Source organism: Mustelus asterias, unplaced genomic scaffold (genome assembly GCF_964213995.1).
Source record: "Mustelus asterias unplaced genomic scaffold, sMusAst1.hap1.1 HAP1_SCAFFOLD_76, whole genome shotgun sequence".
Classification (NCBI taxonomy): domain Eukaryota; kingdom Metazoa; phylum Chordata; class Chondrichthyes; order Carcharhiniformes; family Triakidae; genus Mustelus; species Mustelus asterias.
Window position 1 is genome coordinate 1,118,019 of NW_027590135.1, and position 27,330 is coordinate 1,145,348.

General features: G+C 43.4%; 1 protein-coding gene, 1 long non-coding RNA gene and 1 other non-coding gene across 3 annotated transcripts; all 3 read left to right on the forward strand.

Annotated features, from left to right (window-relative positions):
- The first annotated feature begins 1,184 nt into the window (after nt 1-1,184).
- On the forward strand, nt 1,185-9,225 carry LOC144483607 (histone H2B type 1-L-like). Its single transcript, XM_078202238.1, has 2 exons — nt 1,185-1,868; nt 7,852-9,225. Exon 1 carries the CDS (start codon nt 1,199-1,201, stop codon nt 1,583-1,585), a length of 387 nt encoding a protein of 128 aa, XP_078058364.1. The 5' UTR covers nt 1,185-1,198; the 3' UTR covers nt 1,586-1,868; nt 7,852-9,225.
- On the forward strand, nt 2,916-2,998 carry trnal-uaa (transfer RNA leucine (anticodon UAA)). Its single transcript has one exon. It is a non-coding gene; the product is annotated as a tRNA-Leu (tRNA).
- A 2,385-nt stretch (nt 9,226-11,610) lies between the features above and the next one.
- On the forward strand, nt 11,611-27,273 carry LOC144483598 (uncharacterized). The gene is made up of 3 exons (XR_013496035.1): nt 11,611-11,778; nt 12,648-12,760; nt 26,530-27,273. It is a non-coding gene; the product is annotated as an uncharacterized LOC144483598 (long non-coding RNA).
- The last annotated feature ends 57 nt before the right edge of the window (nt 27,274-27,330 follow it).

Consider the following 27,330-nt stretch of genomic DNA (forward strand, 5'->3'; position numbering starts at 1 on the left):
CCACACACACTGAATCAGAGAGTGAGTAAATCCCACACTCTCACACTGTATCAGTGAGTAAATCCCACACACACACACTGTATCAGAGGGTGAGTAAATCCCACACACACACTGTATCAGAGTGAGTAAATCCCGCCCACACACACTGAATCAGAGAGTGAGTAAATCCCACACTCACCCACTGTATCAGAGAGTGAGTAAATCCCACACTCTCACACTGTATCAGAGAGTGAGTAAATCCCACACTCTCACACTGTATCAGTGAGTAAATCCCGCCCACACACACTGAATCAGAGAGTGAGTAAATCCCACACTCACACACTGTATCAGAGAGTGAGTAAATCCCACACTCACACACTGTATCAGAGAGTGAGTAAATCCCACACTCACACTGTATCAGAGAGTGAGTAAAGCCCACACTCACACACTGTATCAGAGAGTGAGTAAATCCCACACTCACACACTGTATCAGAGAGTGAGTAAATCCCACACACACACACTGTATCAGAGAGTGAGTAAATCCCACACTCACACACTGTATCAGAGAGTGAGTAAATCCCACACACACACACTGTATCAGAGGGTGAGTAAATCCCACACACACGCACTGTATCAGAGTGAGTAAATCCCACACTCACACACTGTATCAGAGAGTGAGTAAATCCCACACACACACACTGTATCAGAGGGTGAGTAAATCCCACACACACGCACTGTATCAGAGAGTGAGTAAATCCCACACTCACACACTGTATCAGAGAGTGAGTAAATCCCACACACACGCACTGTATCAGAGAGTGAGTAAATCCCACACTCACACACATTACCAGAGATTCACAGTTCCGGAAGGAATCCCACACTCCCGCACAGTCCCTCTGTGGAGAAGGGTCCCTCACACCGACAGCCAGGCGACATTTCCCGGTGGATCTTTACACACTGACAAACGGGCGCTGGACATTCTTTGTGAAATGTATTTCCTGATTGTGGTCAGGGGGCTTGTGATTGGCGGAAACACCTCAATCTGATTGGTCTGTTTTCATATCCACTCAACTGAATCCCGGATAAGTGACTGTAATAACTTTCAAAATGTCCAATCACAATCATTGCTTTCCCAATTCCTCATTAGCATAGTTCTGTGGGACTGTCTATTTAATCAGCGCTCGGAAGGGGTTTGCTTTATTTCTGTGTGAAATTGGAGATGGCTGATGAGAAGAAAACAACATCGAAACCAGCTCCCAAGAAGGGGGCGAAGAAAGTGATTAAGAAACCGGGAACAAAGGGCGGCAAGAAGCGGCGAAGGTCGAGGAAGGAGAGTTACTCCATCTACATCTACAAAGTGATGAAGCAGGTTCACCCCGACACCGGCATCTCCTCCAAGGCCATGAGCATCATGAACTCGTTCGTGAACGATATTTTCGAGCGCATCGCGCGTGAGGCTTCCCGCCTGGCCCATTACAACAAGCGCAGCACCATCAGCTCCCGGGAGATCCAGACCGCCGTGCGCCTGCTGCTGCCCGGGGAACTGGCCAAGCACGCCGTGTCGGAAGGGACAAAGGCGGTGACCAAGTACACCAGCTCCAAGTAAAACTCCCCATGGACTGAAAAACATCCCAAACACAACGGCTCTTTTAAGAGCCACCCACAATCTCTGTGAAAAAGCTGCGCCATCTTTTCCCTTATTGAGTGAATGAGAAATGTCTTTCTGGAGGATAGAGATTTGTCCCGGTGCTGAATGTTGTGAATGGGACTTCATACCCGCCCCTCACACACACTTTCTCATTGAAGGGACAATCAAACTGAACTGAGAGCGGATTATAAACCCCAGTCTGGGGATCGCCACGGACAATGGGCAGAAAAAATATCAGGAGGTAATTATTTAAATTTAATTATAACTATATTCAGACTTTCACGACTCTGAATTAAATTGTTATTTTTTTCTCGGGTGATCTGGGAGCCGCTCCCGGAACAGAGTAAAGGCGGGAATGAAGAGGTTCTTCTCGGGCTGATCTGTTTATTCCGCAGTTTTCCCAGAGGACGGAATCACTGAGATTTCTGCACACACGGGACCTGAGTCCATTGCAGCGCTTTAAGATCTGCCTCCCCCCGGCCCTCCTTTTTCTCCGGTGACAAAGCTGCCTGTTCCACCGGCGGGATCGGGCCGGGGATTCTCTCCGCACTTCCCATTGTAACATTCCCGGCCGCTTTCAGGGGAGAGGATCAGAAATCAGCCGTTTCCCTCTGTCCCTGTGAAGCCTGTGTGAAGGAGTTGGTTGGTAATCTCTTTGTTTCTGCTTTTCCACTGAGCTGAGATTTGCTCCGTTTTAAATTGCTGAACGGGGTCTGATTACCGCGGGTTACAGATAAGAGATTGAGAAATTCAAACGGTTCCTAAAATAGCGCCAGGATTCTGAGGGAAAATACAATAAACAGATTATAAAGTGTGAGATTGAAATAGTTTCCTGAACATTCAGGCGTTCCGTTATTTTGTATTTTTCCTGCACTGAAATTGGCGGGTTTTTCCAGTTTGAAAATGTGAACCAATCAAAACCTCCCATTTCTTCTCCCTGGTTCTCCGATTGGTTAAGAATGTGATTGAAATGTGAGTGACCAATCAGAGCTGGAGTCTGGCTGCAGCCTCACAAACCGCTCACAATGATTATTAATAGAGATTAAACTGACGGAATCTGGATTTGAGATATTGAATGTACTTTGTTTCCACAGATAAATATTTGACAGATCCAAAACAAACGTGATATTTCCTCCACACAAGTTACAGGGAAATTGTCGCCAACTCCTTCTCACACACAGTCCGTACATTGTCACTGACAGCTCAGAGACACAGACAGCTGATCAATTCCACAGACCCAAACTGCAGGAGAGACAGATGTTGTGCCTATTTGATGGCCAATTCTCGTACCAGGATGGCCGAGTGGTTAAGGCGTTGGACTTAAGATCCAATGGACATATGTCTGCGTGGGTTCGAACCCCACTCCTGGTAAATGCATTTTTAACACGACAGTCTGCACCCTCTCCTTTCCTTCTCCCCTCTACTCTATGAACGGTATGAATCGTCCGTTTTACACAAGAAGCAATACCTTTCACTGTATACCAATACATCAAAACAAACTCAGTGCCATTGATAGGGGAATCCATAAATCCCAGTCCAAATTCTCACCTAATATTGGATCATCACTGTGTCAATCCCACAATAGAGCAGCCACAGCTCCAAATTCAATATCTGATCAAACTGACAAATGGTTTTCGGTTAAAAGTTACACAATGTACCTTAACAATGTACACTGAGATTCGAGTTAAATACCACCCACATCAGGGGTTTAAAAGTGGCCCATAGTTTGTATCCTCACAAATACATTCGATACAAAGCCTCATCTCAAATACATTCTCAGATTGAGATATTCTGAGAGCTCGTATAACCTGAGATACAAATTCAGATTCCAGTTGAAAACTCACCCAGATTATGAAACTTAAAGTTACAATATCAATTTGATTACTATGAAAGAACTATAGCTTATTAACTAATCCTAACTCTCCACTCACACTGAGCCAGATGGACGATACTATACGAGTTCCAGACTGAGTTTCCTTTTACATTCATGTCAAAATTCTTACTCAGAATCAGACTGAGTGTCACAGATCAAATCAGTGTGAACAACCTGAGTGAAGCTTGCATAGCAATCCAGTATCAGATTGAAGGATACATTATCTTTCACAATTGTGTTCAGTGTGACACAGATTTAATGTTGGGCCGAAATTCACACACATTGTTTGCTTCAAACCTACCACATCAGTGGCCTGTTGCTTTGCTGGAAATTTATATGGAATGAATCCAAATTTATAAATAGATTGAAGATTACACGATGAATCCCATGCTCACACTGAGTCATAGAGTCTGACAGACACACGATAATTCTCAAACATGTGCTCAGTGTTAGATGAATGACTCATGCTGCACAGACAGCACCAGGGACTGAACGTTACATCTGATTATCACACTTACATAGCAGTATCCCAGACACTGAGTACCAGCGACAGATTCAGAATGATCCTACACTCACACACATTATGACAGTCTGACCAATACACATGATTTGCACCCTTTAGAAACAGCAGCAGATATACTCAGATGCTGAATGAACCCCAAATGTGAGTTCCAGTAGCTCATCTTGGAGGTAGTAAGTACTGCTGCCACTGTGTGTCAGTGGTCAAGGGCATGTGTGTTTACAGATGGGATGTCAATCATGAGGGATGCTTTGTCCGGGATGGTGTCAAACCTCTTGAGTGTTGCTGGTGCTGCATTAACCCAGGCAAGTGGAGATTAATCCATCATACTCCTGATTTGTGCCTGGTAGATGGTGAACAGTGTTTGGCAGTCAGGATCTTTGTTACTCACCATGGAATTCTGTGTCTCTGACCTGCCTTGTAGCCCTTGTATTACATCGCTAGTCCAGTTGAAGGTAATCACAAAGATATTGATATGATTTCATTTAATGTCAAGGGACAATGGTTAGATTCTCTCTTGCTGGAAATGGTCTTGGTCTGGTACATGTGTGGTATGATTGTTATTTGCCACATCTCAGCCCAAGCTTGGATACTGTCCAGTTCTTGCTGCATTTAGGAATGGGCTGCTTCGGTAACTGAAGAGTCCTGAATGGTGCTAAACATTGCACAGTCATCAGCGAGCATCTCCAATTCTGACCTTATGGTGGAAGGGTCTGGGACAGTAACTTGACAAACTCGGGAAATGATCTCCTGAGGATGAAATGACTGACCACCACAACCATCTTACTTTATGCTGGATAAAGTTCCAACCAGTGGAGAGGTTTTCATGATTCCCATCGACTTTGCTTTTGCTGAGGATCCTTGATGCTGAACTCGGTCAAATCCTGTTTTGACAGGATCTCAGAGGATCTCAGAGGATCGTTAGTCAGTGGAATTCCCTTCCCCAGACAACAGTTGAGACTGGATCATTGAATATGTTCTAGGCTGAATTAGACAGATTATACAAGGGAGTGAATGGTTGCTGCAAAAGTTCGAAAAGTCGAATTGCAGCCACAATTATTTTAGTTATGATCTTTTTCCTTGGTCCATTCATAGGATGTGTGCATCACTGGCCAGCATTTATTACCCATCCACGGATCGAGTCAACCACATTGCTGTCACTCTGAAGTCACATGTAGGCCACACAAGGTAATTTCATCAGATTTCCTGCCCTAAAGCACATTAGTGAACCAGATGGATTTTTCCAACAATGGTTCCATCGCCATCACTAGATTCTTATTTTCAAATTACTTTTGATTGAAATCAAATTCTACCATCTGTTGTGGAGGGTTTCGAACCTGGGTCCCCAGAACATTAGCTGAGTTTCCAGATTAATAGTCTAGCGATGATACCACAAGACCATCGCCTCCCCTTCTTGAATGATGGTGCAGGACTGAGGGGCTGAATGGCCTGACTCCTGCCCGTATTTCTAATATGATAGTAACCGTCATAATTGATTCCATTTTATTTTGATTTTTGGTTTTCATCTATATTTTCTCTTGATTTTGCTTTCAGCTGGCAGTTGGTCGTCATTCTTCAATTCACACCTCCTTCAGACACATCTCTGTTTGCTGTTACTTGTTCCTTTCCCACTCCCTTTAGCCTTGCAGCACCAATTATTTTATTACTTAATCACTCCTGCCCTCCACCTTGCTTTGGAAAGCACAAGACAAAAGGTTCCACTAATTTCAGTAATGAGGCAGGAGCAGGATTAATTAATAATCTGACAGTAAATAAACATCAAACACTGAGTGACCACAATATGTTAGAGGCAGACATTCAGTGCGAGGAGAAAGGACACACGCAGGTCACAGTTTTGACCTTAAGTTAGGCCGAGAAGGGTGAAATGTGTTGTAAACTGAACACGTTAAAATCCGTCCAGCTGTGAAGAGGCGAATCAAGGGAACAATCAGAGAGACTGAAAAAAGTATTTCATACAATGTGTATCTAATGCAAGCCTGAAGAAAGGAAACTTCACTTTCTCAGTTTATGGTGATTTTGGGAACTGAATTTCATGTTTTAAACCAGTAATTAAGAAAAAAATAGTGATTTCTGTCCAAATAATGATTAACTCTGTCTTTAACGTGATGCTGTGTGCGCTGTGCTGATATTCTTGTCCTTCTCAATAGTACATGTCACAGGGAGGACGCTGCTGCCCATATAAGCATGGTGGCTTACTGCAGGGTGCCCCGTAGATCAGAAATAGTGCAGCTAATATGTCTAAACTTCACTAGATTGTTTTCATTGAAGAAAATAGCGGTTTTTCTATTCGGACAATCATAGAGTGATGGTGAATAATTCAAGATCATTCGGATCATCACGCCTGTGTCAGCTGTTTGGGAGAAACGGGCTGAAAGGGACAAACCTTGGCTTGTGTATCTTTGCTACATTTACAGCTTGTGTCCGTGTGTGAGTAAATGGCATTTCAGCGATCATTCAAATGTTAACGAGTAGCGAGAAGCGGAAGAAAATTACAGCATCCTGGGCGGGAATGTCAAATCATTTTGAAGGAGCCGCTGAGGATTTTTTTTTGCTGTTGCTCAAAACGTAATGGCAGAGAATCCATCGATCTCTGGGTTATGGGCCATCACGCTTCCGCTGCGCCACTCTGCGACACAATTAAAATTGCCTGCGAGCTGTTAATAATGTGTCACGGGTATTCACTTCCGTGTTCATCATTGGAGTGCATGCGCTCGGTTGCTCCCCCTGGCGCCACAATTCCACTGTCACCAAGAATGGAAAACACAGAAAGACACACAGACGATGCGACAGATAGTCAGGATGACACGAAGATGGCTGAACTTGCGGATAGCGAAGAGCATTGTCGGGCAATACAGCAGGATATAGATAGGCTGGAAAATTGGGCGGAGAGGTGGCAGATGGAGTTTAATCCGGATAAATGCGAAGTGATGCATTTTGGAAGAAATAATGTAGGGAGGAGTTATACAATAAATGGCAGAGTCATCAGGAGTATAGAAACACAGAGGGACCTAGGTGTGCAAGTCCACTAATCCTTGAAGGTGGCAACACAGGTGGAGAAGGTGGTGAAGAAAGCATATGGTATGCTTGCCTTTACCGGATGGGGTATAGAGTATAAAAGCTGGAGTCTGATGATGCAGCTGTATAGAACGCTGGTCAGGCCACATTTGGAGTACTGCGTCCAGTTCCGGTCACCGCACTACCAGAAGGACGTGGAGGCGTTAGAGAGAGTGCAGAGAAGGTTTACCAGCCTGGTATGGAGGGTCTTAGCTATGAGGAGAGATTGGGTAAACTGGGGTTGTTCTCCCTGGAAAGACGGAGAATGAGGGGAGATCTAATAGAGGTGTACAAGATTATGAAGGGGATAGATAGGGTGAACGGTGGGAAGCTTTTTCCCAGATCAGAAATGACGTTCACGAGGGGTCACGGGCTCAAGGTGAGAGGGATGAAGTATAACTCAGATATTAGAGGGATGTTTTTTACACAGAGGGTGGTGGGGGCCTGGAATGCGCTGCCAAGTAGGGTGGTGGAGGCAGGCACGCTGACATCGTTTAAGACTTACCTGGATAGTCACATGAGCAGCCTGGGAATGGAGGGATATAAACGATTGGTCTAGTTGGACCAAGGAGCAGCACAGGCCTGGAGGGCCGAAGGGCCTGTTTCCTGTGCTGTACTGTTCTTTGTTCTTTGATACACAAGATCACACACAGTCAAAGGAGAATGGACTGACTGATCATTAATGTAAATCCCAAGATGTCTCCTGTTCCTAACCTTCTTCTTCTTGTTTAATTCTGCTTCCTTGTTTCTAAATAGATCCTCTGCTGTGGAACTGTGATCTCTGCTGCGGAACTGTGATCTCTGCTGCGGAACTGTGATCCCTGCTGTGGAACTGTACTTTCTGCTGTGGAACTGTGATCTCTGCTGTGGAACTCTTTTCCCTGTTGTGGAAAAGTTCTCAGTGCTGTGGAACTGCGATCCCTGCTGTGGAACTGTGCTCTCCGCTGTGGAACTGTGATCTCTGCTGTGGAACTGTGATCTCTGCTGTGGAACTGTGATCTCTGCTGTGGAACTGTGCTCTGCTGTGGAACTGTGAACTCTGCTGTGGAACTGTGCTCCCTGCTGTGGAAATCTGCTCTCTGCTGTGGAACTGTGATCTCTGCTGTGGAACTCTTTTCCCTGTTGTGGAAAAGTTCTCAGTGCTGTGGAACTGCGATCCCTGCTGTGGAACTGTGATCTCTGCTGTGGAACTGTGTTCTGCTGTGGAACTGTGCTCTGCTGTGGAACTGTGAACTCTGCTGTGGAACTGTGCTCTGCTGTGGAACTGTGAACTCTGCTGTGGAACTGTGCTCCCTGCTGTGGAACTGTGCTCTCTGCTGTGGAACTCATTTCCCTGTTGTGGAAAAGTACTCTCTGCTGTGGAACTTTGCTCTCTGCTGTCAAACTGTGATCTCTGCTGTGGAACTGTGCTCTCTGCTGTGAAACTGTGCTCAGGGGTTACATTTTCCACTCTCCAAACTGCTTAGACTGTTAAAGAATGTAGAGAATGTTGGATCCATTATTCCCATTGCCACTTCCTTTCGTATCCTGTGATGTAAGTTATTGGGCCTTGGAGATTTTTCAGCCCTCAGTCCCATTAATTTCCCCAGCACTATATATTTCAGTATATTAATTCCCCCCAATTTCTAGACCATGGTTCCTGAGCATTGCTGGGAAGTTATTTGTGTGTTCCTCCATGAAGACAGCATGAAAACACTTATTTAATTGTGCTGCCATTACCTTGTTCTCCGTTATAAATTTGCCCATATCCGAATGCAAAGCACCTAAATTTGTCTTTGTTATTTTTTTTCATATACTAACATAAGCTTTAATAGTCCAATTGTAAGCGACTTGCAAGTTCACTCTCGTACAGCATTTTATCCCTCTAATCAATCTCTTTGTCCTCCTTTCCTGAAATAAAAACTGTTCCCAATCCTTGGGGTTGCATCTTTTTCTTTCAACTTTATAAAAATCATCATCAGATCTAATAATACCTAATTTTATTAGCCATGATTGGGTCATTTTTCCTGTTATGTTTTTGCGACTGAAGGAAATGTACAACTGTTACAATGCAAGCATTTCTTCCTTAAATATCAGACACTGCCTATCCACCTTCGTGCCCCTTCATCGAGTTCCCCAATCTATTTTAGCCAACTCACCTGTAATACATTCTGAGTTTCCTTTGTTTAGAGCTGGGACTTCAGTTTAAGCTTGGATTTGAATCCATCTGACGAAGGAGCTGTGCTCCGAAAGCTTATGGTATTTGCTACCAAATAAACCTGTTGGACTTTAACCTGGTGTTGTGAGAACAAAGAACAATACAGCACAGGAACAGGCCCTTCGGCCCTCCAAGCCCGCGCCGCTCCCTGGTCCAAACTAGACCATTCTTTTGTATCCCTCCATTCCCACTCCGTTCATATGGCTGTCTAGATAAGTCTTAAATGTTCCCAGTGTGTCCGCCTCCACCACCTTGCCTGGCAGCGCATTCCAGGCCCCCACCACCCTCTGTGTAAAATATGTCCTTCTGATATCTGTGTTAAACCTCCCCCCCCTCACCTTGAACCTATGACCCCTCGTGAACGTCACCACCGACCTGGGGAAAAGCTTCCCACCGTTCACCCTATCTATGCCTTTCATAATTTTATACACCTCTATTAAGTCTCCCCTCATCCTCCATCTTTCCAGGGAGAACAACCCCAGTTTCCCCAATCTCTCCTCATAACTAAGCCCCTCCATACCAGGCAACATCCTGGTAAACCTCCTCTGTACTCTCTCCAAAGCCTCCACATCCTTCTGGTAGTGTGGCGACTAGAACTGGACGCAGTATTCCAAATGCGGCTGAACTAACGTTCTATACATCTGCAACATCAGACCCCAACTTTTATACTCTATGCCCCGTCCTATAAAGGTAAGCATGCCATATGCCTTCTTCACCACCTTCTCCACCTGTGACGTCACCTTCAAGGATCTGTGGACTTGCACACCCAGGTCCCTCTGCGTACCTACACCCTTTCTGGTTCTGTCTTTTATCGTATAGCTCCTCCCTACATTATTTCCACCAAAATGCATCACTTCACATTTATCAGGATTGAACTCCATCTGCCATTTCTTTGCCCAAATTTCCAGCCTATCTATATCCTTCTGTAGCTTCTGACAATGCTCCTCACTATCTGCAAGTCCTGCCAATTTTGTGTCATCCGCAAACTTACTGATCACCCCAGTTACACCTTCTTCCAGATCTTCTTACTGTTATACCTTCTTCCAGAGACTTCTTACTGTGCTTACCCCAGTCCAACGCCGGCATCTCCACATCATGACTACATTCTGATGACAGATGTACAGATTGTGGAACATTTCCATTCAGTCCACAAGTATCACACTATTTGCGATAATTCCTATCATTTTAATTCTGTGCTTTGCTCACACTGATCATTCTGTCCTTGGTCTTCTCTAGTGCTCCAATGGAACTCATGCACCCCTCTTGACGACACAGTGCTCACTATCTTTACTTGTACTCTTACTATTTCCTTTAGACTGTTTGCCATTTTATGCGCGTGTGTTGCACACAATCACAAACCTCCCTTTTGTTTTTTTTTGCCATCTGCCGTTCTCCGTAGCATTTTCTTAAAATCTTTGATCACATTTGTAACTTTCACCAGTGCTGATGAAAGGATGTTGATCTGAAAGTTTAAACCTGGTCACTATTTACCCCCGCAGGTGCATACTTTTTGTGTACATCCAGATTTTCAAAATTAAGTTTGTACTTCCAGCATTCATAGTTTTTGACGTCGGCAGGCACGTTAACAGGAGTTTTCATGGAGGTGTTCAAAATCATGGACAGCTTTAATAGAGTAAATTGGCATAAATTGTTCCTGTTACATGAGGACACTGATTCATTATGATTTGTTAAAAAAGTAAAGATATTGTGAGCAAACACATGTTTACTTACACAGGTAGCTAGTTTCTGTGAATCCTGAATACGCTGTCTAAAAAACTGGGGAATCTGATGCAAAATTTTTTCAAAGAGCAGTTGGAGAAAAACCGTTTTAAAGGGCGAATTTTAGAGCATAAAGAGGAAATGGGGCGGATTCGCTACGAAATCTCTGGCAGAATTCCGATGGGTTTAAATATAACCCCATATGCTGTGTGGAGTTTGCACATTCTCCTCGCGGGTTTCCTCCGGGTGCTCCGGTTTCCTCCCACAGATGTGCGGGTTAGGCTGATTGGTCAGGTTAAAAATTGCCCCTTAGAGTCCTAAAATGCGTAGGTTAGAGGGATTAGCGGGTAAATATGTGGGGGTAGGGCCTGGGTGGGATTGTGGTTGGTGCAGACTCGATGGGCCGAATGGCTTCCCTCTGCACTGTAGGGTTTCTATGATTTCTGTGATATGCTGTATTATTCCATGAAATGGTGGGCAGTGTAACCCACAATGCGCCGCGGGCGTGAATACGGTCTATCTCATTCAGAATGATCCGCACTGCGCAGGCGTTGGGAGGCTCCGCCCCGGAGGCCGCCTGTCTGCGCGGAGCAGCTCCCGGAAGCTGAGCGGAACTGTGCACGCGCAACAGCGGCGAGTCTCAGCGGCTCTCAGAGCCCGAATCAAAGCCGCCGGGCTCGGCGGACGTGCGGCGAGGGAGCCGGGGGCGCGGCACCATGAAGCGGATGGTGCAGCGAGGCCATCCTCACCGCCCCATATGGAACAGTGTGAGTGAGAGGAAACAGAGAGCAGTGGTTAATGGTTGTTTCTCAGACTGGAGGAAGGTTTCCAGTGGAGTTCCCCAGGGCTCGGTGTTAGGAGCCCTGCTCTTCCTGATATATATTAATGACACACACCTTGGTGTACAGGACACAAGCTCAACATTTCCACACGCCACCAAACTTGGAGGCATTGGCAGCTGTGAGGAGGAAAGTGGGAAACTTCAAAAGGACACAGGCAGCTTGGTGGAATGGGAGACAAGTGGCAGTGAGGAAAGTTCCTGCACCGATTGCCCCGCGGCTGCCCCTGGGGAGCGTGCCCACTCTCAGTGCCTGGGCAAGTCAGTGTGTTGGATAGAGCGCTTTCTGGGGCGTAGAGAATTGTTTTCATTCATTCATGTAATGTGTGCATCACTGGCTTGGCCAGCATTCATTGCACTAATTACCTTTGAACTGAGTGGCTTGTTAGGCCATTTCAGAGGGCATTTAAGAGTCAAACACATTGCTGTGTGGCTGGAGTCACATGTAGGCCAGAAGAGGTCATGTGGGCAGATTTGCTTGTCGAAAGGGACATCAGCGAATCAATGGGTTTTTACGACATGGCCATCATTAGACCTTTAATTCCAGTTGTTTATTGAGCTCAAATGTCACTCTCTGTTGTGGTGATATTCAGGTCCCATTGCATTACTCTGGATCACTGGTCCAGTACAATACCACTACACCATTAATTCCTCGTGGGAATTAATGGCTGCTGCCATTCACAGATATCAGGAAGTGTTTTAATGCAAGCCAATTGTCAGAGAGCTGAAACATGAACTCTGTTTCTCTCTGACCTGCCTGACCTGTTGAGTCATTCCAGAATTTTCACTTTGTTTCAGATGTTCAGTGTCCACATGATTTTACCGGTGAAATATTGCAGCTGTTCAGAAAACTGAGGCCTGAAATAGACAAATGAAGACCCCTTTGGAATGAGGGTGGATGTTCTGTGAAGGTACGTTCTTGTTGCCTGGCTTTGAACTGGAGTGTTGATGGAGGAAAAGCTGATGGGTTTAACCCTGAGTACATTTGAGACCAGTCGAGCCCAAACATTTCTCATCAAAGTTTCCTGTACAGGAACAGAGACTGGCAGAGACATTGCACTCTCATATAGAATAAATAATCAACAGCAAATCAGTTCTGCACTCATATGCAGTATCAAACTTGAGTTAACTTCACACTGAAATACTGGAACAGAGCCTAACAGACAGTGAGTTAGTCCCACATTGACATCAAATCAGAACATATGAAGCAGGAGCAGCAGAAGGCAATTTATTCTTTAGGGTTCCCCCACCATTCAGTAAGATCATGGTTAATGTGATTATGGCCTCAACTCCATTTTATTGCCTGCCCCATAACCCTTGTCTCTCCTGTAGATCAAAACTCTTTCTAACTTAGGATGGAATCTATTAAATTCCACAAATTAAGGACATTTTGAGAGGATAAATTTCTTCTCATCTCCATCTAAAGTGGGGCATACTTTATTTTTCAACTGTGTCCACTAGTTTTAATTTTGCCCACAAATGAAAACATTCCTCTCAATATCTACCCTGTCCAATTCCCTCAGATCCTTCAATGTTTCAATCTGATCATCTCTCATTCTTCTCAACTTCTATGAGATCGGCTCAACTTGATTGAACTTTCCTCATAAGATAACTCCTTCATCTCAGCAATCAGCCGAGTGAATCTTCACTGCCTCCAATACAAGTATTTCCCTCTTTAAATCAGAGAAAACCTTTAAACTCAGCAATATCATGTATTTGGAGCAACATTTCCCTACTTTGATACGCCACATATGTACTCATAATTAGAGTTATTTCCTCCTTTTCTGGATCAATCTGCTGTATCTCCCCCTCTATTTAAATAATGTTCTGCCTTCCCATCCTTCCCACTGAAGTGGAAAGCCTCACATTTTCCTACATTGTATCCTACCTGACAAATTTGTGTCCATTCACTTAACCTCACTCTATCTCCTTACAGACTCTCTGTGTCCTCCTCACAACCTACTTCCCCACCTATTTATGTATTGTCTGAAAATTTGGTGATGGTCTGTCCCTTCATCTGGGCCATTAATATAGATTGTAAATAGCTGAGAACCCAGCACTGATCCATGTGGCTCTCTGCAAGCAGCAGTTTGCTAAGCTGACAGTGACCCACTTCCATGCAGTAACAGAGACTGACAGACAGTGAGATAATTTCACACATTATTATTGATAGATAGGGAGTGAATTACACATTCAGATGCAGTAACAGAGATTGACACAATGGTAATTCCAAACATAAATACAGTGATGGTGATTAAAGGATAGAGAATCAATTCCACACTAACATACAGTAACACAGACAGAGTTAATTACACATTCAATTCTACTGAGCAAGAGTTAATGCTACATTCATACACAATAACCAAGACTGACAGTTAATTCCACTCTCACATGCTATAACAGCGATGAACAGAGAGTTAATGTCCCACTCACATTCAGTAATAGTGAATAACAAATACAGATTTAATTCCATCCTCGCATTCACTAATATAGATGAACTGATGTAATTCCATACTGAAACACATGAACAGAGAATGGCTGACAGCGTTAATTCCACACTCTCTCACAGTAATAGATTGAGAAAATGTTAATTCCACACTCATGCGCAGTAATAGATTGAGAGAGAGTTAATTCCACATTCAGACACACTAATCGATTGAGAGAGAGTTAATTCCACACCCCCACACAGCATTAGATTGAGAGAGAGTTATTCCATGTTCCCACACAGTAATAGATTCAGAAAGAGTTAATTCCACACTGACACTGAAATAGATTGAGAGAGAGCTAATTCCCCACACTCTCACTGTAATAGATTGAGAGAGAGTCAATTCCACATTCACACACAGTAATAAATTGAGAGTTAATTCCATGCTCTCACACAGCAACAGATTGAGAGAGAGTGAATTCCACACTGACACAGGAATAGATTGAGAGTGAGTTAGTTCAATGTTCACATACAGTAATAGATTGAGAGAGAGTTAATTCCACACTTTCACACAGTAATAAATTGAGAGAGTTAATTCCACACTCGAACACAAAAATAGATTGAGAGAGTTAATTGCACACGGACACAGTAATAGATAGACAGAGAGAGTTAATTCCACGCTGACACTGTAATAGATTGAGGGAGACTTAATTCCACACACATAGTAATAGATTGAGAGTTAATTCCACACTGGTACGCAGTAATAGATCGGAGAGAGAGTTAATATAGGGCTAAACGGGGTCACAAAAAATCATTGCCCAGCAGGATTAAGGAAAATACCAAGGCTTTTTATACATTTATAAAGAGCAAGAAGGTAGCCAGGGAGAGGGTTGGCCCACTCAAGGACAAAGGAGGAAATCTATGCGTGGAGCCAGAGGAAATGGGTGAGGTATTCAATGAGTTCATTGTGTCAGTATTCACCAAAGAGAAGGACTTGGTGGATAATGAATCTGGGAAAGGGTGTGTCGATAGTTTGAGTCATGTTGAGATCAAGTGTTGGGGTTCTTGAGGAATATTAAGGTAGACAAGTCCCCAGGGCCTGATGGGATATACCCCAAAATACTGGGAGAGGCAAGGGAGGAAATTGCTGGGACCTTGAGAGAAATGTTTGTATCCTCACTGGCTGCAGGATTTACTGCCACTTGGAAATTAGTGGATGTATTTGCGAGAGGCAATATGGTTTTGTGAAGGGCTGGTCATGTCTCACTAACTTGATCGAGTTTTTCGAGGAAGTGATGAAGATGATTGATGAGGGTAGGGTAGTGGATGTTGTCTACATGGACTTCAGTAAGGCCTTTGACAAGGTCCCTCATGGCAGAATGGTGCAGAAGGTGAAGTCGCATGGGATCAGAGGTGAGCTGGCAAGGTGGATACAGATCTGGCTTGGTCTTAGAAGACAGAGGGTAGCAGTGGAAGGGTGCGATTCTGAATGGAGGACTGTGACATTTGGCGTTCCTCAGGGATCAGTGCTGGGACCTTTGCTGTTCGTAATATATATAACTGATTTGGAGGAAAATGCAACTGGTTTGATTAGTTAGTTTGCGAACAACACAAAGGTTGGTGGATTTGCGGATAGCGATGAGGACCATCAGAGGATACAGCAGGATATAGATAGGTTGGGGGCTTGGACGGAGAGATGGCAGATGGAGTTTAATCCGGACAACTGTGAGGTAATGCATTTTGGATGGTCTAATACAGATAGGAAATATACAGTCAATGGCAGAACTCTTAGGAGCAACATGGTTTTGTAAAAGGGAGACCGTGTCTCACGAACTTCATCGAGTTCCTGAATGGAGAGCTGTGACAAGTGGGCGATCCCCGGGGATCAGTGCTGGGACCTATGCTGCTGCAATATTATATAAATGAGTTGGAGGAAAATGTAACTGGTATGATTAGTAAGTTTGTGGACGACAGAGGTTGGTGGATTTGTGGATATTGATGAGGACCATCAGAGGATACAGCAGGACATAGATCAGTTGGAGACTTGGACAGAGAGATGGCAGATGGAGTTTCATCCGGACAAATGTGAGGTGATGCATTTTGGAATGTCTAATACAGATAGGAAATACACAGTAAATGGTAGATCCCTTAAGAGTATTGATAGGCAAAGGGATCTGGGTGTACAGGTACATAGATCACTGAAAGTGGCAATGCAGGTGGAGAAGGTAGTCAAGAAGGCATACGGCATGCTTGCCTTCATCGGCGGGGGATTGAGTTTAAAAATTGGCAAGTCATGTTGCAGCTTTATAGAATCTTAGTTAGGCTGCACTTGGAATATAGTGTTCAATTCTGGTCGCCACACTCCCAGAAGGATGTGGAGACTTTGGAGAGGGTACAGCAAAGACTTACCAGGATGTTGGCTGGTATGGAGGATATTAGCTGTGAGGAGAGGTTGGAGAAACTTGGTTTGTTCTCTCTGGAACGACAGAGGTTGAGCGGCGACCTGATGGAAGGCTACAAGATTATGAGGGGCATGGTCAGAGTGGATAGTCAGAAGCTCTTTCCAATGGTGGAAGAGTCAATTACTGGGGGGCATCGGTTTAAGGTGCGAGGGGCAAGGTTTAAAGGAGATGTATGAGGCAAGTTTTTTACACAGAGGGTGGTGGGTGCCTGGAACTCACTGCCGGGGAAGGTGGTTGAAGCAGATACAATAGTGAGTTTTAAGGGGCGTCTGGACAAATACATGAATAGGATGGGAATAGCGGGATATGGTCCCTGGAAGGGTCGGGGGTTTTATTTCAGTTGGGCAGCAAGGTCGGTGCAGGGCCGAAGGGCATGTTCCTGTGCTGTAATTTTCCTTGTTCTTTGTTCTTAATTCCACACAGACACACAGCAATAGATTGAGAGAGAGCTAATTCCACACTGACACATAGCAATAGATTGAGAGAGAGTTAATTCCACACTGACACACAGCAATAGATTGAGAGAGAGTTAATTCCACACTGACACACAGCAATAGATTGAGAGAGAGTTAATTCCACACTGACACACAGCAATAGATTGAGAGAGAGTTAATTCCACACTGACACAGCAATAGATTGAGAGAGAGTTAATTCCACACTGACACAGCAATAGATTGAGAGAGAGTTAATTCCACACTGACACACAGCAATAGATTGAGAGAGAGTTAATTCCACATTCATGCACAGTAATAGATTGGGAGTTAATTCCAAGCTCTCTCTCAGTAATAGATTGAGAGAGAATTAATTCCACACTGACACACAGCAATAGATTGTGAGTTAATTCCACGCTCACACACAGTAATAGATGGAGAGGGAATTAATTCTGCACTGACACACTAATAGATTGAGAGAGAGTTAATTCCACACTGACACACAGTAATAGAGTGAGAGACCATTAATCCGTTATAATATATAAAATGAAAAAGAGTGGCAAAAGTAAACATTGGTTCTTTAGAGGATGAGAAGGGGGATGTAATAACTGGAAATGAGAAAATGGCTGAGGCATTGAACAGGTATTTTGTGTCGGTCTTCACAGTCGAAGACACAAATAACATGCCAAAAATTAATGACAGGAAGGCTATGGCAGGTGAGAACCTAGAAACTATCATTATCACAAAAGAGGTAGTGTTGGGCAAGTTAATGGGGCTAAATGTAGACAAGTCTTCTGGTCCTGATGGAATGCATCCCAGGGTACTAAAAGAGATGGTGGGAGGAATAGCAAATGCACTAGTGGTAATTTATCAAAATTCGCTGGACTCTGGGGTGGTTCTTGCGGATTGGAAAACAGCAAATGTGACGCCACTGTTTAAAAAAGGAGGTAGACAAAAGGCAGGTAACTATAGGCTGGTTAGCTTAACTTCTGTAGTAGGGAAAATGCTTAAATCTATCACCAAGGAAGAAATAGTGAGACATCTGGATATAAATTGTCCCAGCATGGGACAAATTGACGCAGCATGGGTTCATAAAGGACAGGTCATGTTTGACTAATTTTTGGAATTCTTTGAGAACATTACATGTGCAGTGGACAATGGGGAACCTGTAGATGTGGTGTATCTGGATTTCCAGAAGGTATTTGACAAGGAGCCACACCAAAGACTGCTACATCAGATAAAGTTGCACAGTGTTATGGGTAATGTATTAGCATGGATAGAAGGCTGGTTAACTAACAAAAAGCAAAGAGTGGGGTAAGTGGGTATTTTTCTGGTTGGCGATCATTGACTAGTTGTGTGCCTCAGGGATCAGTGTAGGGACCGCAATTGTTTACGAATTACATAGATGATTTGGAGTTGGAGACCAAATGTAGTGTGTCAAAATTTGCAGATGACACTCAGATGGGTGGAAGAGCAAAGTGTGCAGAGGACGCTGAAAGTCTGCAAAGGGATATAGATAATCTCAGTGAGTGGGCGGGGGTCTGGCAGATGGAGTACAATGTTGGTAAATGTGACGTCATCGATTTTGGTAGGAATAACAGCAAAATGGACTCTGATTTAAATGATTAAAAATTGCAACATGCTGCTGTGCGGAGGGACCTGGGTGTCCTTGTGCAGGAATCTCAAGGAGTTGGTTTGCAGGTGCAGCAGTTAATTAAGAAGGCAAATGGAATTTTGTCCTTCATTGCGAGAGGGATGGAGTTCAAAAACAGCGAGGTTATGTTGCAGCTGTATAAGGTGCTGGTGAGGCCACACCTGGAGTACTGTGTACAGTTTTGGTCTCCTTACTTGAGAAAGGATATACTGGCACTGGAGGGGATGCAGAGAAAATTCAATAGGTTGATTCCAGAGTTGAGAGGGTTGGCTTATGAGGAGAGACTGAGTAGACTGGGGCTATACTCATTGTAATTCAGAAGAATGAGGGGAGATCTTATAGAAACATATAAGATTATGAAGGGAATAGACAAGATAGAAGCAGGTAAGTTGTTTCCACTGGCGGGTGAAACTAGAACTAGGGGGCATAGCCTCAAAATAAGGGGGAAGCAGATTTAGGACTGAGTTGAGGAGGAACTTCTTCACACAAAGGGTTGTGAATCTGTGGAATTCCCTGCCCAGTGAAGCAGTTGAGGCTACCTCATTGAATGTTTTTAAGGCAAGGATAGATACATTTTTGAACAGTAAAGGAATTAAGGGTTATGGGGAACGGGCGGGTTAGTGGAGCTGAGTCCACAAAAAGATCAGCCATGATCTTATGGACTGGCGGAGCAGCCTCGAGGGGCCAGATGGCTGACTCCTACTCCTAGTTCTTATGTTCTTCATCCCACACTCATACACAATAAATGATTGTGAGAGAGTAAATTTCACACACACACACAGTAATAGATTGAGAGAGAATTTATTCCAGACTGCCACACAGCAATAGATTGAGAGAGAGTTAATTCCATACACACACACAGTAATAGTTTGAGAGAGTGTTAATTCCATACACACACACAGTAATAGATTGAGAGAGAGTTAATTCCACACTCATACAGTAATAGATTGAGAGTTAATTCCACACTGACACACAGTAATATGTTGAGACAGAGAGGTAAATTCATACTGACATACAGTAATAGATTGTGAGAGAGTTAATTCCACACTCATACAAAGAAAATTACAGCACAGGAACAGGCCCTTCGGCCCTCCAAGCCTCCACCGAACATGCTGTCTGACTCAACTAAAGCCCCCTACGCTTCCGGGGACCATATCCCTCTATTCCCATCTCATTCATGTACTTGTAAAGACGCCCCTTAAAAATCACTACTGTATCCGCTTCCACTATCTCCCCCGGCAACGAGTTCCAGGCACCCACCACTCTCTGTGTAAAAGATCTGCCTCGTACATCTCTTTTAAAACTTGCCCGTCGCACCTTAAACCTATGCCCCCTATTAATTGACTCTTCCACCCTGGGAAAAAGCTTCTGACTATCCACTCTGTCCATGCCTCTCATAATCTTGTAGACTTCTATCAGGTCTCCCCTCAACCTCCGTCACTCCAGTGAGAACAAACCAAGTTTCTCCAACCTCTCCTCATAGCTAATGCCCTCCATACCAGGCAACATCCTGGTAAATGTTTTCTGTACCCTCTCCAAAGCCTCCACATCCTTCTGGTAGTGTTGCGAACAGAATTGAACACTATATTCCAAGTGCAGCCTCAGTAAGGTTCTATAAAGCGTCAACATGACTTGCCAATTTTTAAACTCAATACCCCGGCCGATGAAGGCAAGCATGCCGTATGCCTTCTTGACTACCTTCTCCACCTGCATTGCCACTTTCAGTGACCCGTGTACCTGTACACCCGGATCCCTTTGCCTATCAATACTCTTAAGGGTTCTGCCATTTACTGTATATTTCCTAGCTGTATTAGACCTTCCAAAATGCATTTGTCCGGATTGAACTCCATCTGCCATCTCTCTGCCCAAGTCTCCAACTGATCTATATCCTGCTGTATGCTCTGATGGTCCTCATCGCTATCCGCAAATCCACCAACTTTTGTGTCGTCCGCAAACTTACAAATCAATCCAGTTGCATTTTACTCCAAATCATTTATATATATTACAAACAGCAAAGGTCCCAGCACTGATCCCTGAGGAACACCACCACCCCAAGCAATAGATTGAGAGACTGTTAATCCCACAGTCACACACAATGAATGATTGAGAGAGAGTGAATTCCACACCGACACACAGTAATAGATTGAGAGGGAATTAATTCCACACTCTCACAAACTAATAGATTGAGAGAGTTAATTCAACACACACACACTGTAATAGATTGAGACAGAGAGCTAATTCCACCGTGACATACAGTAATAGATTAAGAGGGAGATAATTCCACACTCTCTCTGTTTTGGATTGCGAGAGAGATAATTCCACACTGAGACACGGTAATAGATTGAGAGAGTTAATTCCACATTCACACACACTAATAGATTAACAGTTAATTTCACATTCATACAAGTAATAGATTGAGAGACTTTTAATTCCACACTCGCACACAATAAAAGATTGAGAGAGAGTGAATTCCACAGACACACAGTAATAGATTGAGAGAGTTAATTTCACACTCACACACACTAATAGATTGAGAGAGAGTTAGTTCCAAACTCTCTCACAGTAATAGATTGTGAGCAACTTAATTCCACACTCTCACACAGTCATAATTGAGAGGGAGTTAATTCCACACTGACATACAGTAATAGAGAGAATGATAAATCGACACTCTCACACAAGAAAAGATTGAGAGAGATTGAATCCACACAGACACACAGTAATAGATTGAGAGAGAGTTAATTCCAAACTGACACAGTCATAGATTGAGAGCCGAGTTAATTCCACACTCACACACAGCAATAGATTGAGAGAGAGATAATTCCACACACACACACAGTAATAGATTGAGAGTTAATTCCACACTGACATGCAGTAATATGTTGAGACAGAGAGGTAAATCCACATTGACATACAGTAATAGATTGAGAGAGAGATAATTCCACACACACACACAGTAATAGATTGAGAGAGAGAGAATTCCACACTCATACAGGTAATAGATTGAGGGACCGTTAATCCCACAGTCACACACATAAATAATTGAGAGGGAGTGAATTCCACTCCGATACATAGTAATAGATTGAGAGAGAGTTAATTCCAGACTGACACACAGTAATAAATTGAGAGAGTTATTTCCATTCTCTCACACAGTAATAGATTGAGAGAGAGTTAATTCCGCACTCACGCACAGCTTTAGATTGAGAGAGAGTTATTCTACGTTCCCACACAGTAATAGATTCAGAAAGAGTTAATTCCACACACTCTCACTGTAATAGATTGAGAGAGAGTTAATTCCACACTCTCAAACAGGAATAGATTGAGAGTTAATTCCATGCTCTCACACAGCAACAGATTGAGAGAGAGTCAATTCCACATTCACACACAGGAATAGATTGAGAGTTAATTCCATGCTCTCACACAGTAATAGATTGTGAGAGAGTTAATTCCACACTGACACAGGAATAGATTGAGAGAGAGTTAATTCAACACACTTTCACAGTAATAGATTGAAGGTTAATTCCACACTAACACGCAGTAAGAGATTGAGACAGAATTAATTCCACAGGAACATACAGTAATAGATTGAGAGAACGTTAATTCCACACTCTCACACAATAAAAGATTGAGAGAGTGAATCCACACAGACACACAGTAATAGATTGAGAGAGCGTTTATTCCAGCCTGACACACAGTAATAGATTGAGAGAGCGTTTATTCCAGCCTGACACACAGTAATACATTGAGAGAGTTATTTCCACACTGACACTGTAATAGATTGATAGAGAGTTAATTCCACACTCTCACATACAGTAATAGATTAGAGAGTTAGTTGCACTCTGACACAGTAATAGATTTAGGGAGTTAATTCCACACTGACACACAGTAGTAGTTTGAGAGAAAGTTAATTCCACACCCTCACGCAGTAATAGGTTGGCAGTAAATTGCACACGCACACATGGTAATAGATTGAGAGGGAGATCATTTCACACTGACACGCAGGAATAGATTGAGAGAGAGTTAATTGCGCGCGCGCACACACACACACACACACACACACGGTAATAGATGAAAGAGAGAGTTAATTCCACACTGACACAGTAATAGATTGAGACAGAGTTAATTCCACATTCACACACAGTAACAGACTGAGAGAGAGTTAATTCAACACTGACACACAATCGTAGATTGAGAGAGTTAGTTGCACTCTCACACAATAATAGATTGACAGACAGATGATTCCACACACACACAGTCATAGATTGGAAGGGAGTTAATTCCACACTGACACACAGTAATAGATTGAGAGAGTTAATTCCACACTGACATGCAGGAATAGATTGAGAGCGCGCTAATTCCACACATAGACACACACACACACACACACACACACACACAGTCAGAGATTGAGGGAGTTAATTCCACACTCACACACAATAATGGATTGAGAGAGTTAATTCCACACTCTCACACAGTAATAGATTGAGAGAGAGAGTTTGTTGCACTGTCACACAGGAATATATTGAGACAGTTAATTCCAGACTGACACACAGAAACAGATTGAGAGAGAGTTATTTCCGCACTCTCACACGGTAATAGATTGAGTGAGAGTTAATTGCACAGTCAGACAGTAATAGATCGAGTTAATTCCACACACACACACAGTAATTGATTGAAAATCATAGAAACCCTACAGTGCAGAAAGAGGCCATTCGGCCCATCGAGTCTGCACCGACCACAATCCCACCCAGGCCCTACCCCCATATCCCTACATATTTTATCCACTAATCCCTCTAACCTACGCATCTCAGGAAACTAAGGGGCAATTTTTTTAATCATGGTCAATCAACCTAACCCGCACATCTTTGGACTGTGGGAGGAAACCGGAGCACCCGGAGGAAACCCACGCAGACACGAGGAGAATGTGCAAACTCCACACAGACAGTGACCCGAGCCGGGAATTGAACCCAGGTCCCTGGAGCTGAAGCAGCAGTGCTAACCACTGTGCTACCGTGCCGCCCAAATTGAAAGAGAGTTAATTCCACACTCACGCACAGTAATTGAGAGAAGGTTAATTCTACACTCACACGCAATGATAGATTGAGAGGGAGTTAATTCCACATTCAAACACAGTAATAGATTCAGAGAGAGTTAATTCAATACTGGCACACAGTAAAAGATTGAGGGAGAGTTAATTCCCCGCTCAGACACAGTAATAGATTGAGATATAATTCCACACTGACTCACGGTAATTGATTGAGAGAGAGTCAATTCCACACTCACACAATGTAACAGATTGAGAGTTAATTCCACAGTGACAGAGAGTAATAGATTGAGAGACAGTTAATTCCACATTCATACAAGTAATAGATTGAGAGACCGTTAATTCCACACTCTCTCACAATAATAGATTGAGAGAGAGTTAATTCAACACTGACACACACGAATAGATTGAGACAGGGTTAATTCCGCACCCACACACAATGATCGATTCAGAGAGAGTTAATTCCACACACTCACTGTGAAGCTCAGTTAATCAACACATTTTCAATTGGGCCATTGTCACATTGTCTAATTTGGTAAAGCCAGAAGTACAGTACTTATTTACTATCTCTGCCATACCCTCTGCTACAGTGAGCAGTTTACCCTGCTTGGCCCTTATGAACCCCACTCTATCCTTCACTAATCCTTTACAATTAATATGTTTGAAGAAGATGTTATGATTTGTATTAGCGCAGCCTGCTAACATTTCCTCATGCTTCCTCTTCATTATTCCAGCCTTAGCCCCTCTCCTGCATTTAGAGCTGTTTTTCATGATTTCCATTGCTATTATTATTCCAGCATGCATCATATGCCTCTTTTTTCTTCCTTATTTTCTCGTCAATAACCTTAGACATCCAGGATACCCCAGCTTTGGACACCGCATATTTGTGTCTGGTGGCTATGTACCTGGCTGGCATCCCATTCAACTCAACTTTGAAAGTCTCCCATTTGTCAACCACTGTTTTATCCTCGCAATTTGCCTCATTTGCCACATTTTGCCCTCACTTAATCTATCTGTTTCCTTTTGAAGCCTCCTTACGTATACTTCACAATTAATTTCTTATCTATCTTTATGCTGTCAGAAAATTTAGCAACGGTACCTTCAGTCCCTTCACCCAAGCAATTTTTATAAATTGTAACAATTTGTAGCCCCAGCATGAATACACCACTCATCAGATCCTGCCACCCAGAAAAAGAACCATTTGTGCAAACTCTTTTTGACCTGTTAGCTAGCCAACCATCAATCCATGCCAAAATGATACGCCCAAAACCATGAATGTTTATTTTACACAATAACCTTTAATCTGGCACTTTGGCAAATGTCTTCTGGAAATGTAAGTACAGGACATCCACCGGTTCCCCATTCACAGCACATGGGCCTCTTTCAAAAAACTCCAATAATTTAGTTAAACACGATTTCCCTTTCAGAAAACCATATTGACTCTGCCTGATTGCCTTGTATTTTTTCCAAGTTGTAATATCTGTAATATCTTTCAGAATGGCTTCTAACATTTTCCCGATGACAGCTGTTAGGCTAACAGCCTGTAGTTTCCTGCTTTCTGTCTCCATCCCTTTTTGAATCAAGGTATTACATTTGTTATATTTCAACCTAATGGAACATTCTCCAAAGTCAGGGAATTTTGCAAAATTAAAACAAATGCATCAACTATCTCATTCGCCACTTCTTTCATGTCCTTCACGAGAAGTCCATCCGGACCCAGGAATTTGTCAGCCTGTCGACCCGACAATTTGCTCAATACCCCTTTCCCTGTTGATTGGAATTTTCCTGTGTTCCTCCCTCCCTTCCATTTGCTGGTTTACAGCTATTTCTGGGATGTTACTTGTATCCTCTATCGTGAACACCAATGAAAAATACCTGTTCAATTCATTTGCCAATACCCTGTTTTCCATTATCAATCCCCCAGTTGCACTTTCTATAGAACCAATGCTCACTCTGCTAACTCTTTCCTTGTTCAACTATCTCCAGAATCTCTGACTATCCACCTTCATATTACTGGCTACTTGTCAGCTTCAGCTTGGAAATTTCCTGATAAACGCAGCTTTAACAATTGTTTGTGGACAATTCAACATTTCCACCATCCTCTGTAAAGAAGCTTTTTTCTGAAATTACCCCTGAAATGCCTCTGTCATTTTACAGTGAGTTTCCCCATTCAGAGCCAATAGTTTATCTCTCTGTACCCTGTCAAATTATTCATTGTAAACATCTCACTCACATCATCCCTTAATCTTCCATATTCAGGTAATGACAGGACTTGTTTTTGCAATCTGTCCTCATCATTTGAGTTTGGTATCACTGGTGAAATTCTGTTGCTCCCACTCCAAGGCCAATCTAACCTTCTTGAGGTGTGTTGTCCAGACTGAACGCAGTGATCTAAATGGGGTCTAAACAAGAGTTTTCTATAACTGTAGCACGAGTTCCAATTCTTCATATTCTATTCGCTTTGTTACATTATTTTTTACCTTCCTGTCCACTAGCTGATAATGATGTCTGTACACGGCTCTCTGTTCCTCCACAGTTTCTTGCATCTTGCCACAAACATAACCACTCTGCTCTATTACATAACAAGGAAATTTCAAACTTAATGTGTTTCCCAAAGATAATCTGTTACTGCTCCATCACTAATAACGTTTTCCGTTGTTCTTTCAGCCGGTGTAAACCGAGAGAATGGAAGGGAGGAAGGAAAAATCTTGCTGCCTTTTTCCCGAATCCTATTTGATCATCATTCCAACAACAATTGGGTCAGGAAATCTAATTGGTTTTCCTCTGGGTGAATCATAGAATCCCAACAGTGCAGAAGGAGGCCATTCAGCCCATCAAGTCTGCACCAACAACAATCCCACCCAGGTCTGATCCCTGTAACCCCACATAGTTATCCCGCAAATCCATCTAAACTATGCATCCCGGGACACTAAGGGGCAATTTAGCATGGCCAATCCACCTAACCTGCACATCTTTGGACTGTGGGAGGAAACTGGAGCACCTGGAGGAAACCCACGCAGACACGGGGAGAGCGTGCAGACTCCACACAGACAATGACCTAAGCCAGCAATCAAACCCAGGTTCCTGGTGCTGTGAGGCAGCAGTGCCACCCCATAAACTTCTAATTTGCCCCATTAGGAATCCACCCCATTGGGATTTGAATCCAGGTCTCTGGGTTTCCAGACCAGTACATCCATCCTCTGCCTCTTTCCTCTTCTGAAAGAGGAAAGGGCTCCTGTTTTCTCCCACAGTCCAAAGATGTGCAGATTAGGTGAATTGGCCATGCTAAATTCTCCCTCAGTGTACCCGAACAGGCGTCGGAGTGTGGCGACGAAGGGATTTTCACAGTAATTTAATTGCAGTGTTAAATGTAAGCCTACTTGTGACTAATAAATTATCTTTTAAACTTTCGTTTGTGTCTCCTGTCCTGTAATCCAAACACTGACCCAGAATTCACTCAGCCGCTTT

Coding starts and splice junctions, on each gene's coding strand:
- LOC144483607 (XM_078202238.1), top strand. CDS start 1,199: ATGGCTGATGAGAAGAAAACAACATCGAAACCAGCTCCCAAGAAGGGG.